Consider the following 12,999-nt stretch of genomic DNA (forward strand, 5'->3'; position numbering starts at 1 on the left):
TTGACATAAAAAACTTGATGCAGATAAATTAGGCATGTATTTTTTTAATGTTTTTACCCAAAATGATTATTAATTATCATGATAGTTTATTGCTTATTGATTTTCTGATGGATTATTTAACTCTTAGTTGTTTTGTATTGTTTTGCACTAATTCTACTAGGTGGGACCCCCAAGCCCGACAGTGGAGCTTTGTTGCAAGTATGGCTACACCCAGAAGCACAGTAGGAGTAGCTGTACTCAATGGAAAGTATGTAAAAATTCACACAAATATGGCTTCAGAAATCTCCATTTCGTGCAAAGTAAAAAATTAATTCTAAGTGCAGGAAATGTAACAGCAAACATGTACCAAGTTTTTATGATGTGTTGCCCTTGTTTCTGTAGATGGCTGTATCCAATTACTTGAAGTGGGTCTGGACAAAAGCATCTGCCAAATCAAAGTCACTTAATGCTACAGATATATTTTACCTGAAATGGCATAACAAGCACTGCACTTAGACTCAATAGAGGACATCATTTGTACTGTATAACTGTACCACTACAGATTATTTGTAAACGCGTGTAAAAATAGCAAATCCATTGTCAAAGTACTGTGCATCAAGCTAAAACTGATGCCATCTATAACTGTAGTCCTATATTGAATCCCCCATGAAGATTGTTCAATTTGTGACAGAACTGTTATAGTGAGGTGCTGATTTATTCCCACTTTCAATGAGGTAGTTTGTGGTGCTGTTGAATTGTACTGCATTATAACAGATATACGATTTTGCCTGTCCAATTTATATTGAAGAGGGTATTGAAGAGGAAAAATATCAGACGCCTCTTTGATAAAACAGTAATGGTTCTGAATACAGAAGCAGTAAAGAAACCCACTATCATCATGCAGATAAACCCACCTTTGGCAAATAATTTCAACAAAACTAAACAAAATCTTTATAAAGGAGCATAAATTGCAGGACAAATAGAAATTGAATTTGCAAGGTCAATTCTTTTTATTTTACTCAAGACAAACTTTTATGAAACTTATCTTGCAATGTCATTTTAATTGAATTTCTGTTTTATTTTGTTCGGTTTGAATACATTGCCTTGGAAAGAACTTTAGAGCTTGTATCCACACAAAGTATTATTACTTTCATTTTAGCGAGGTGTTCCTAATTGGTGCTAACTGAATAAATTGAAAGTGGGATTTGAATAATTCTTTTCCTTTGCCCCAAAATTATCCTACAACCTGCAGTATGTCATCAAAATCGCAATATTGTGCTATTGTTTTTATTATTTTTATGCCTCAGAGAGATACCACAGAGAAATGCTTTATGGGTGCTAATACAAACATAACTGATTTGTGTTATCCATGCCAGCAGTTGTGTGTGCATGGCTGCTTGTGTTTGTGCTAGTGCATGTATATGTTGTGTATTCTCTGGGCACTTTGCCTGATGGAGCTCATTACGTGTTTCACTGGCTCTGGCACACTTTTTCTTCATCCTTCCAACTCCATATCCATTGGCTCATGTACACACACACACACACACACACCAAGAGTGCTGGCTGATTGATTTTGCACACCTCACTTTGTCCCCTAAAAAACTTGACAACGCACACAAACACAGCCTGTCACCATCTGTGTATGTGTCATTTGGTGTGTTTGTCCATAGAAATAACACCGGCTTCTGTCTTCCTCAGGTTGTATGCAGTTGGAGGTCGTGACGGCTCATCCTGCCTGCGTTCAGTGGAGTGTTTCGACCCCCACACCAACAGGTCAGAGACAAGGGACTTCATATGACCAGAATTAATTGCTGTCTCCTGATTTATTTTCTGTCTTCCTTTCTTTCTCGCGAACCGCCTCTGTGCTTATAAGGTTATTTACCCACAGATCAAAGGAGACAGCTAACCCACTCGGGACATTAGAATAGACTACATTCAAACAACTTCTGTTTATGGAGTGCACTCATTATAGCCTCCACTAGAACAGCTGGGAGGAAGTTCTCCTTGGTCCCTGGGAAATAATTTCCTTAAAAAAAAAAAAAAGAAGAAGCAGCACATTTTGGGGGATTTTTTTGAGTTTTGTGTGAAGGTTTGTGGAAAATTCTTTTTTGTGTAATGGTTACATCCTACAGGTGGAGTGGATGTGCCCCTATGGCTAAAAGACGTGGCGGTGTGGGTGTTGCCACATGGCATGGCTTTTTGTATGCCATCGGAGGACATGATGCTCCAGCCTCATCCCTGGCATCTCGGTTAAGTGACTGTGTGGAGAGGTAAGTCAAAATTTATGTTTGATTAACTGGTTGTTCAGTCGTATCCCACAAACTGTTCACCAGACACAACCGACCGGTATAAAATTGGATGAAAATATGCCTCGGATTTTAGTTTGATTTGTGTTGTAGTTGGTGTGAGGTTGTTGCTTTTATGTGATGGCAGTTTCTGCTTTTGAACTCTGCATATATACATTTCATTTACATATATACATAAATTTACAGTCTATGTGACTGTTATACCTGCACGTAGGAGGGTAGTCGTCAGTTTTGATATTTGCCACTATGGGGGCAGCAAACTCCAGAGGGAAAATTCAGCAATTTATGAAATATGCTTAATCACTATCTTGGAAAGGGTTGGATATGAAGATCAATATACTGTTATGTAGAAGTCAGGATGTGTTGTGTTTTTTGTTTTTTTTTTTCACTTAGTGTTATGACTGGAAAAATTTTGCCTAGCTCCAAAGTCCAAGAATGCTCTAACCTGCACCTCTGAACCGTAGTACTTAACATGCTGTTTGTTATTTGTTTAACCAGTATAAGAACAGCGAACAGTTTGCCTGCTGGTTAAATAAACAGCTATTTATTATAGGAGTATTTTGCCTTTATTTTAGCTGCAGAGAGAAAAAAAGAGAAGGAGAGAAAAGAAAATGTTTGCATCTGTGGTGTGTGTGTGTGTGTGTGTGTGTGTGTGCTTGTGTTCGTGCAGGTATGACCCTCAGACAGATGTGTGGACGACAGTAGCTCCAATGAGCATTAGCAGAGATGCCGTTGGCGTTTGCCTCCTTGGTGACCGTCTCTATGCTGTGGGAGGTTACGACGGCCAGGTGTATCTCAATATTGTGGAAGCTTACGATCCTCAGACAAATGAGTGGACGCAGGTAAACACCCAGACACAAATTGATGCAATGGCTATAGACATACATGTATTATTTTGTGTAAATGTTTGTGTATGGTACTAATATACTCACTCATGAACACTTATACGTCTTGTTCAGCAAAAAGATAATAATAAATAATAAAAAATAAGTGATAAATAGTAGTTTAAATGTTATATAAACACACAGTCACAGTTTGACCTGGTATGTTTTCATTGTTATGTTAATGTGTGTTTTCCTCATGCTATTTTTGTTCTTGTCACTGCAACAATAGGAGATATAGGGGACTGTTTCAATGTTGGATGATCTGATTCAGCTGAAATCTATCACACTTCAGTTTATACCCCATCTCCTTCATAGCCTCAGAGGATTTCTAACCAAAGTCGCTGGAAATCTGCCATTTCGTAAAAATGCACTATGCTTGGATCAAGTGGGCTCAGAATACTGAGCACATTCAAAATTGCACAGAGGGATGAGGGCAAAATGAGATGTGAGGGGACATTTTGAGACCATTAAATGCATCCTTTTTTCATTGTCAAAAACTGAGGCAAACAAACAAACAAACAGATATGTTGTCTATCCATCCAAGTAGCATCACTGCTGTTTTTTGCTTTAACAGAAATCTGCCAACACATAACGTGTGTGCTGAGTTTAAGTTTGGAATTATGTGACTGACAGCTCAAACTATCTGTGAAGAAGCTGTGGCTACAAAACAAAAGAGCAAACAACCTCAAAGAGATAAAAGACCTTCATTTAGAGCAAAAAGAATTTAGTACCTCTTGTGTGAATCACATTTTGTTTGGTGCCTGTGGAAAGATGGATAATGTTGTTGATTCAATGCAATTAAGTCTTAAAGTCCAGTGACTCCAAGAGGTGGCAAGATAAATCTAAATGGTCACAAACTATAAAAAGCAGGAATGCCATTTCTGTGACACTTTCCTGTTAATATCTGAATAATTTTATGTATGTGAGACAGAAGCAAAATTATTTCACTCTAAACTTGCCATGAACAGCAGCAGCGTTGTGATGAGGGGTCACAACTTGACACAGCAATCCAAAAAGATTGTGAGCCAAAACCTATTACAATTTTTACCTCTGTTTTGGTAATATGGTACTAATGCTATAAAAGCCCACTTTTGCAATTTAAGGGGCGGTTTGGAAGGAGGTCTCAGTTACTCACTTTGTGAAATTTCTAATATCTTATTATTGCTTCTCCTCCAGTTTGTTGTTGCACTTCTTTATGAAGTCACACACTAAATCAGGACTGAATCACTTGAGACAAATAGAAAAAAAAAAACAAATGGAAAACAAATGCTTGACTTCCCATTGGTTCTATTTTTGAAATATTTGTATAACTGCTATAGTTCCAGGCTGCAATGCTACACTGCAAGCATCAGTTTTCCCCATCAGCTGTATCGACCACTGCTGCTGCTTCTGCTCATAATCGTCCCACAAAACAAGTTACTTCCAACTGCATTCATGCCAACATGCTCCCACACACCTCACATAGAATGGCAACTAAGAATAACATTTATTTTTCTGATACATGTGATACAAAAAGACCAATAAAAGTGCTTCACATAATACATTAAAGAATCCATCCATTATTTCTACCAATCCCAGCTGGCCTGCGGTGAGAGTTGAGTTCAATATGCACAGTCTGCTAGTCTGTCATAGCGCTGATGAATAGAGATGTTTAGAGACAACCATTCACACTCACACATACGAGCAGTTGTAGTTTGTAGTCACTAACCTAACCTGCATGTCTCCACACTGTGAGAGGAAGCTGAAGAACCTGGAGGTAACTCACACATGCACAGAGAAACGGAAACTCCAATACAAGGATAAATATTTCAGTGTTTAAATTCAGATCAGGTTTCTGGCATACTGGAGCACAGTGAAGAGACTGAACTCCTGTGGGGGATATGTCCAATTTTCCTGCTTTTTCTTCTCTAACAGCAGCTTTTTGAATTAATTGTCTGAGTGGGTTTTTGGGACGCCTGAGAAAAGACTGTAAGATATTATGGAAATGCAAGGGGAAATATTACTTTTCCAGTTTCCTTAATTTGTCCACTTAATGTCCAGCTTTGACCAAAATTCTCGTCCTTCGGTTTTTCTTTCCTTTCAGGTAGCACCTCTGTGTCTGGGCAGGGCAGGAGCGTGTGTGGTGGCCGTCAGACTGTGACGCAAACACAAACAATTGATGTTTGATGAACTGTACCCTCCTCTGGGCCACCACTGGCAAGGTGACTTTTAACAAGAGATCGATTTATCTACACCAAGTAAAAAAAAAAAGGCTGAACACTCTTCAGGTTTTACACCATACAAAGTCAAGCTTTTCTCTCTGTACAGATTGTTCATTGTCAATTACGATGTTTTGGTCAAGCTTTGGTTAAGTTTTCATATTGGAACATCCTGATAACTTCTGCCACAGAAGTGAACTGCCACCAACATCCACAGTGAAGAAGAGATGCAGTGTTTATTTGAGCATGGCAGAACTGCTGTCTTGTCTTTTTTTTTTCTTGCCTATTATTTTGTTCCTGTAGACAAGTTGGGAAACACAGGCATAGACACAAACACACACAAACACACATAGACACACACAAATCTACATGGCTGCTTTCAGCTTTAATTTCTGCTGACAGAAAGGTGAGCGAGACAGAGAGACTGTCAAGCCATGTTGGAATGCTTCATCATTTCACACTCTTGGTTTTCCTAACAGTATCTGATTGTGTGTATTGAAGCTATTTTAATATTCTGTATTATTTTTATGCTGCTCTTAGTGTGCGCTTTCCTTTTTCTCTATCTCTGTTACCTGATGACAGATAAAAGAAAGACTTTTGACATAATCAGCACAACCTTATGAACAACTATACTGCAAGGAACTGAGCTTTTTATTCCTTTGAGGTGAAAACATATTATGCTGTATGTAATAGCTCCGTGCGTGTGTCTTCCATGTTGCATCAGCTCACATCTAAAACATACAGCAAATGCATTGTTGCTTATCACAAGCTACACTGCCAAACTATCCATCTTTTTATTCATTTTTTTTACCATAATCCTGCATTATTTCCACATACTTTAGGTTAATTAAGATCTGTTATTGGCTTTACAGGTGTGATTATTATTATTATTATTAATCATCATCATCATTATTAATACTACACTGGCCCCATTTTGATCCCTAAGTGGAAATGTAGTACTCAATTCCCTGTAAAGCACAGGGTCAGTTCAGCCTTTGCATCTAACAGCTACATACTTTGTCTCTATTGTAGGATTACCCTGTGTGTGTGTGTGTGTGTGTGTGTGTGTGTGTGTGTGTGTGTGTGTGTGTGTGTGTGTGTGTGTGTGTGTGTGTGTGTGTGTGTGTGTGTGTGTGTGTGTGTATGTATGTACTGGGTTTTTGAGAGATTGCTAGGAGTATATTTTTATCTCAAATGAGAATCTTACCCCTTTCCCTCTCCACATCTCCAATTCCCTGCTGCTTTCTCCTCATCCCCATTTTCCCATTTCATCACTGCACATACGCACACAGAGACCGGCACTCTACAGCTCAAACAAATACACGCACTAGTACGTTTTAGAGCAGAATTGGATACCCAGAAAAATTGAACAACAAACGATATAATGAGAGCAAGAATTAAATAAGGTTTATTCAGCCAGTGCCGACGTTTTGTTTGATGTGAAGTCCGATGTGTTATTTCAGTTGCGGCAGCTGTAGACAAAGCACGAGATGTGAGTGAAACATGAATCCTGTCAAACGGCCTCATTTGCTCATTGTTGTTGACTTGTTTTAGTGAACATACATGACAAGAAATGACTACAATACAACAATTCTGACTGCAGGTTCACGCTGTACATGTCATTTGTGTGCCTACAGTATTAAGTGTGTGTGTATGTGGGCGTGTGCATGTTGTGTGCACAGAAAACTCCTGACACTGAAAGGCAAAGCAGGCATCCTGTCTGCACTGACAGATTTAGAGCTAATGTAGCTCCCAGGATGCACTTCACACGCATACGCATGCACACACACACTTTCACCACGCAGCTGAAAGCCAAGTGCCCCGGGAGTCAGTGAAAATTGAAAAGCCTCCCAAATTTGCCAGCATGACATCTAAAAAGCAGAGACGGGCAGGCTAGAAATCCCCCACAGCTGAGCTGATGTTTATTCAAGCCTAATGCAGTGCTGCATTATTCTATTTTCTTCCCCTTCAGACCTGCCCGCTGGCTATTTAGAGAGTAATTCTCCCAAGTTCTCAACAGAAAAAGTATATCACCTCTACTGTGTAGATGTTGTCAGAGAGTTTGGTTTCAGTCAGAGGTTACAAGTAAAGACAGACATTCCAAATCAAGGTATATATTCAAGTATATTATGTACATAAATAAATGTAAAATCTGTATGTTATGCTGTATCTTATACAGGGGCCACTAAATATACCACGTGTAACTGTGTATTTCTTTTTGTACCATGAATTCAATAGCAGAGTTGTAATAAAACGAGGGTTGGTGAGTAATGGTACAGCTGCTCATCCCTTTTTGTACCTGAGCATTCCACCTCCTCTTTTACAATATAAATGACGTATGTACAATTATGCTGCTGTAAAATCCTGTTATAGGTCTTTCGTACATTAAAGTCAAGATGTGATTTAACTTTAGTTTCTGTTTGATCCTTTGTGAAAGATTACTGCGGAAAGGTTTAACAGTAACAGCTAAATCATGTTATGGGACAGATGTTTTTGCAAGCTGTTCACATTCGCGCAATCACTATAATTGCCATCAGGGTGTAAATTTGCATGCATGTATGTGGCTCTTCTGTATAACACGGCCCCATCAGAGTCGCCCTAGCGTTGGCCATTGTAGTTCAAAGGTCTCTGTTCTGAATCCATTTCCCAGGCCTGGAGGTTAATATGCATCCCTACTATTTTTGAGCTTGGTCACACTTACTTGAAAGACACTGTAGCAGGTAGAAGTGTCTGCTGTACTGTAACAAGTGTGTGAGGAAGAGAAATGCTCATAATTTGCACATATTTTAACTCTGGGACAGTAGCCAGTAGCCAACTGATTCACTCGGTTATTTATAGCGGGGGAAGCTTTAAATCATAGCCAGCTGCCAGTGGCACTGAGAAATAATGCCTGCGACCTTGTCTGGCTGCCTGAACAGCACCTGAGTGCTGAGCATTACGCTTGACAAGAACGAGAGGGACACAGAAAGCGCTAGACTGTTTGACTCTACCACTGTTTGTCTAACATTGGACTTTTGAAATAACCTGTACACGGGCATGCAGCTGAGTATTTTGGGGGAAACGAAAGCGTTTCCCATTTGTCTGAATGGGGCAGCCATGAAAGGTTGTGTTGGGTTTCAGTATGTCTTTGGTTTAACATATTGCTTCAATGAAGAGATATGATCCAGATACCGTGAGACCGGAATAAGATGTCAGTAACAGGGGAAATAAAGCTTTTCCATAGTATTTTTGTTCCTTCTGACATCCGTGTCTCAAAATGCATAATTCTACTTTGGTGTGCTTGTTCTGACTATGTCCTCTGAGAATATTGCTTGATTTATCTATATATCATGTAAGACTGATAACAGTAATTCACTGACCAACAAATGCTTGCAATATATACCTTTTTCTCACTTCTGCAGCAATAATTAATTCATGTTTGTTACCGAACAGAAATTGAAAAACACAGCCAGCAGTCCTTCAGCAATGAACCAACCCATATTTGAATGCACTGCCATATTCTTCAGAATCCAATCCTTTCATATGCACTACCAGTCAGAGGTTTGGACACAAATTCTCATTTAAATGAACAGGAAAGCATGTCCAAACTTTTGACTGATAGTGTACACATACTAGTTCAAAGTAGGGACTGACTAACTTCAGATCATTTGGGATTAGAAGGAGAAAAAGGACAGACTCTCTGTCAAGGTCAGTTTCTAACACCTTACACCAGGCTCCAGACTAAATACTTCACATGCACAAACAAAGATCTAGATCTGCCCCAAAATATGGTGGTTCTTTCCTGGCTAGTGGCCTGCACTGCATCTTTCCACGAGGCTCAGTGTAAATCAGTTCTGAACATTTTACACACACTATGAAACTTTTCACTTTATATTTACAGTAATTTTTTGGTTGCAGCTTTGCTTGCAAAGCACTGTTCTCTTGTAGCCTGTGTTTTAGAATTACACTTAATTACTAGAAAGACTTACACAGTTCTTTGCAATTTTCTTGTACCTTTACAGTTCAGTACTTTATAAGTTTGTTAGTCAATGACCATATATTTACATTAGTCGACAAAATTTCACTCTATTTATTTGGCAAAAACAGAGGGATGAACGACAAAAGGATAAAACCTACCCACCTTGGAGGTTCATATCAAGATTACGTAGACAGTATATGTTAATGCTTGTTCTGAAATCCATCAGAACTGAGGAAACACCCACAACCTTCACAATCCCTGTGAGACAGAAAGAAATTGGTTTTTGTTGTGTAAGGGGATAAAAATCAAAGAGAAGACAAATCAACCGCAAGAAAGACCCTCTAGCACGCAATGTTTGATCTCAACACAGTTTACAAGAGAAGAAAAATATGTGAACATACAGTAAATCACAGATTTTCCATGATTCATGGCAAGATTACAAGATTTCTGTACTAAACTGATTTATTTTGTGTTATTGAGGAGTGCAGTACTTCATTTTAAAAAATGTTCCACTGCAAAAACATTCAGCCGCTCTACTCACGTGGGCTTTACTGTCTAACTGGCAAAAACATTTCACAACATTCATTTTTCATCAGTGGTTTTTTTTTTTTTTTTTTTTTTCATCTGCTCTAATTTTACCATTTTCCTCGGAAATCATACGGCTGCTCTCTTCAGAGCATCTTAATGAGGTCTGAGTCAGCAGGGTGTATTCAGCTAAGGCACGCCGGAGCATAAAGAGGAATATCTGTGTCACACAGCTGGCATCCTAGCTCCCAAGTCTGCACAGGAAAAATAACTAATCATCCCTCCATCAATTTATGAGAAAGAACAGAAGGTGCTGTGTCACCCTGTGTTGTGTTTCCTCAGCCTTTTGTCAATAATGAAAAAACCCAGCAGAAGGAGCGGTTGTCCTTGATTTAGTTCAGATGAACACCTTGTTCACTGCTGAGTCATGATGCCTGAAGAAGCTGTTTGCTTTTTTTTTTTTTTTTTTTTTAAGAAAGCATCACTGATTATTAGCCTATAGGACAACAGAAAAAATAAGATGAGACAAGGCAGATGTTCGGAGAACTGAATAGACAAGACTGCTGCCTACTGGATCTGTGGTGGAAGCACAGTGATGTGGTGTCACCCTGTTTTCTTTTTTGTGTTCCCATATGTCAATATCTTTGTGTGATGGCTGCCATAAAGCTTGGGACAGCTGTTGTGGGTAAAACTATACTTTGTCACATAAATAGAAATTATTGAATTTTCTGGATAGAATTGACCTCCAAAAAACTGTAACCTGTGAAATATCAGATTTAAGCACTTAAGAGAACTTCAATATTTGGTAATTCAGAGGTATCTTTTGGATGAATTTGTTATCGATTATGATCATGTGTAATCATGTTGCCTGAACAGTGTCAAAACTTTGATCTGAATTACACACAACTATAAAATAAATGTCTGTGTATTGTAATCATTCACCAAAATGCATGGCCTAGGATCAGTGTCATAGTTCTGAGACCTATGATGATAGATGTATAATGATGGAGAGAAAAATACCACAAAAAGTGTGAAGCATTTAATCTGGATTTGTAGGCAGATCTATAATTATTTACAAAGCAAAGAACTTGGACAAAGTTAGCTCAGTGGCATAGCGGTTAGCACTGTTCCCTCACAGCAAGAAGGTTGTGAGTCTGATTCCTTTTGTGTGGAGTTTGCATGTTCTTCCCATGCTTGTGTAGGCTTCCTCCAAGCACTCCTGTTTCCTCCCACTGTCCAAAGCATGTGTAGATTGACTGTCATCTCATCTCTGTCTGGTTCTATGTGCTTGCCCCATGATAGACTGACAACCTGTCCAGGTCATACATCACTCCGAACATTGGCTGGAATTGGCTCTCGCGCCCTTCCTGACCCATGTGTTTAAGCAGTAGAAAACAAGTGAGAGAGACCAGGTGTACTTTTATAAGCAAGCACAACTGTTAAATTGGAATGAAGAGTTTAGAGTTAATACTTCAGGAGTCCAGTCCCCTTCGTTTTATCCTCTTTACCTACAAATAAAAAAAAGCCCCATAATATGTAAGGAAGTTTTCAAACTGCGTTATTGCTGTGCTCCCATTGGGCTTCATATATATATATAACATATATATGTTCCGAATAACAGAGTACATAAAGTTGCCTTAACAATGACAGTTCCATTATTTACTGTTTTGGACCCTACAAAACAGTAAACATCTAATAAATGTCTGTACTATAATGACCTGCTTCCTCCATTTGTTGCAGTTGTTTACTGTACAGACTCCAGTTAGGAGCACTGGGACCACATGCAGAGCTCACATCAGCGCTTGTGCTGTTACTCTGTGTGTTTAAAGCAACATATCTCCACAAAAAACACAGATGCTTGCACACACACACACACACACACGCACACACATTATGTACACAAAGCAATACCTCCAGGCTCACTTTACACTATACTGTTCTTGAATGGCTTTTCTAAAGAGAGAAAGAATCGCTGAGAGACTCTCAAACATCTGTTGTTTCAGCTTCGCAACCTATCTTAATTCAAAGGGAAAAAAATATTTGCTTGTGAAACCTAAATCTACACGACGTTCTGACAGTGTCTGCTGTAGGGAGTCATTTCCTCAAGAGGATGATTAAAATACAGCAACAGGCCTATTTCCCAACAAGTAGCAGCACAGATGTTCTCATATCTGTTTTTTTTTCTTTTTTTTTTCTTTTTGTTTGTTTGTTTGTTTTTTTCAGAATTCTAACGGGTCAGCATGCAATGAGCCAGGACCCTGAAACCAAAGAGGCTCAATGGCATTAGTTAATTTTGTTACTTGTTTCCTTCCTGTGACATCCCATTATGCCTTTTCCAAAGATAGAACAATCAGCCAGTATCTCACAATCAAAGATGGCATTACTGGCAATTTTCAGAAAACCATCTTGCAAAAGAAATATAATTTGGCCATATCTTTCAGTTCAATTGATTTTTATTGTTCCTCGTGGGAGGTTGGCTTACTGCATCAATACAGACTCAACTCAAAAGCATAGAGAAAAAAAAAAGATACATTTCAAAAATAATACAAAACTAGAGCAATAGAGCCAAATGTAATGTATGTAAATGTAAAACCAACTGAAGGAGGTAAAAACCTATACATAATTATACAAAACAGTAATATATATATATATGTTAAAACAGTAAACCTGTTTTAACCCTGACTGCATTAGCACAGTGCTAGTTTCCAAACTTGATGCTGCTCATTAATAATCTCCTTTTGGCCTAATGTATTATTTTGTATTTACATTACATTTTGGTTTTTAGTTTACTGTCCCAAACTGTTTACCAAATGTGAAAAACAACTTAATACAATCTATGCATTACTATGAGCAGTGTCTGGACAAAATCATAAACAAATGGGAAAACTAAATGTCTGATACATCCTGTACACAAAATCATACTTCCTAATGCCTAACTTTCTGAATGTTTTGTAGTAAGCAGCAGAAAATAGGGTCAGCAATTGCCTATTTATTTTTGTTATTAATGTCTCACACAGTCCAATTGTTTAACTTCGGTAAGACGCTGATCACAAATTAATTTAGGATAAAGAATAAAAAATTCTGCGCTGTCCTTTTGCGGCTCTTCATTGGCTAATCCCTGTTGCCATGACATCGCTTATGCAGACGCT

General features: G+C 38.5%; 1 protein-coding gene across 8 annotated transcripts in view; it reads left to right on the top strand.

Moving 5' to 3' along the window:
• The window catches only part of klhl5 (kelch-like family member 5), a 49,267-nt gene extending 43,825 nt beyond the window's left edge, over positions 1 to 5,442 (top strand). For 6 of the 8 annotated variants that reach the window (XM_029507752.1, XM_029507735.1, XM_029507745.1 and 3 more), the window contains 5 exons: positions 161 to 247; positions 1,678 to 1,752; positions 2,112 to 2,249; positions 2,956 to 3,127; positions 5,253 to 5,309. In XM_029507752.1, coding sequence (XP_029363612.1) covers positions 161 to 247; positions 1,678 to 1,752; positions 2,112 to 2,249; positions 2,956 to 3,127; positions 5,253 to 5,309 — 529 coding nt within the window. Of the gene's footprint in view, positions 1 to 160; positions 248 to 1,677; positions 1,753 to 2,111; positions 2,250 to 2,955; positions 3,128 to 5,252 lie in introns of all 8 variants that reach the window. The other 2 variants (XM_029507779.1, XM_029507718.1) reach the window with 1 other exon arrangement.
• Positions 5,443 to 12,999: the final 7,557 nt, after the last annotated feature.

This window comes from Echeneis naucrates, chromosome 1, assembly GCF_900963305.1.
Source record: "Echeneis naucrates chromosome 1, fEcheNa1.1, whole genome shotgun sequence".
NCBI classification, from domain to species: Eukaryota; Metazoa; Chordata; class Actinopteri; order Carangiformes; family Echeneidae; genus Echeneis; species Echeneis naucrates.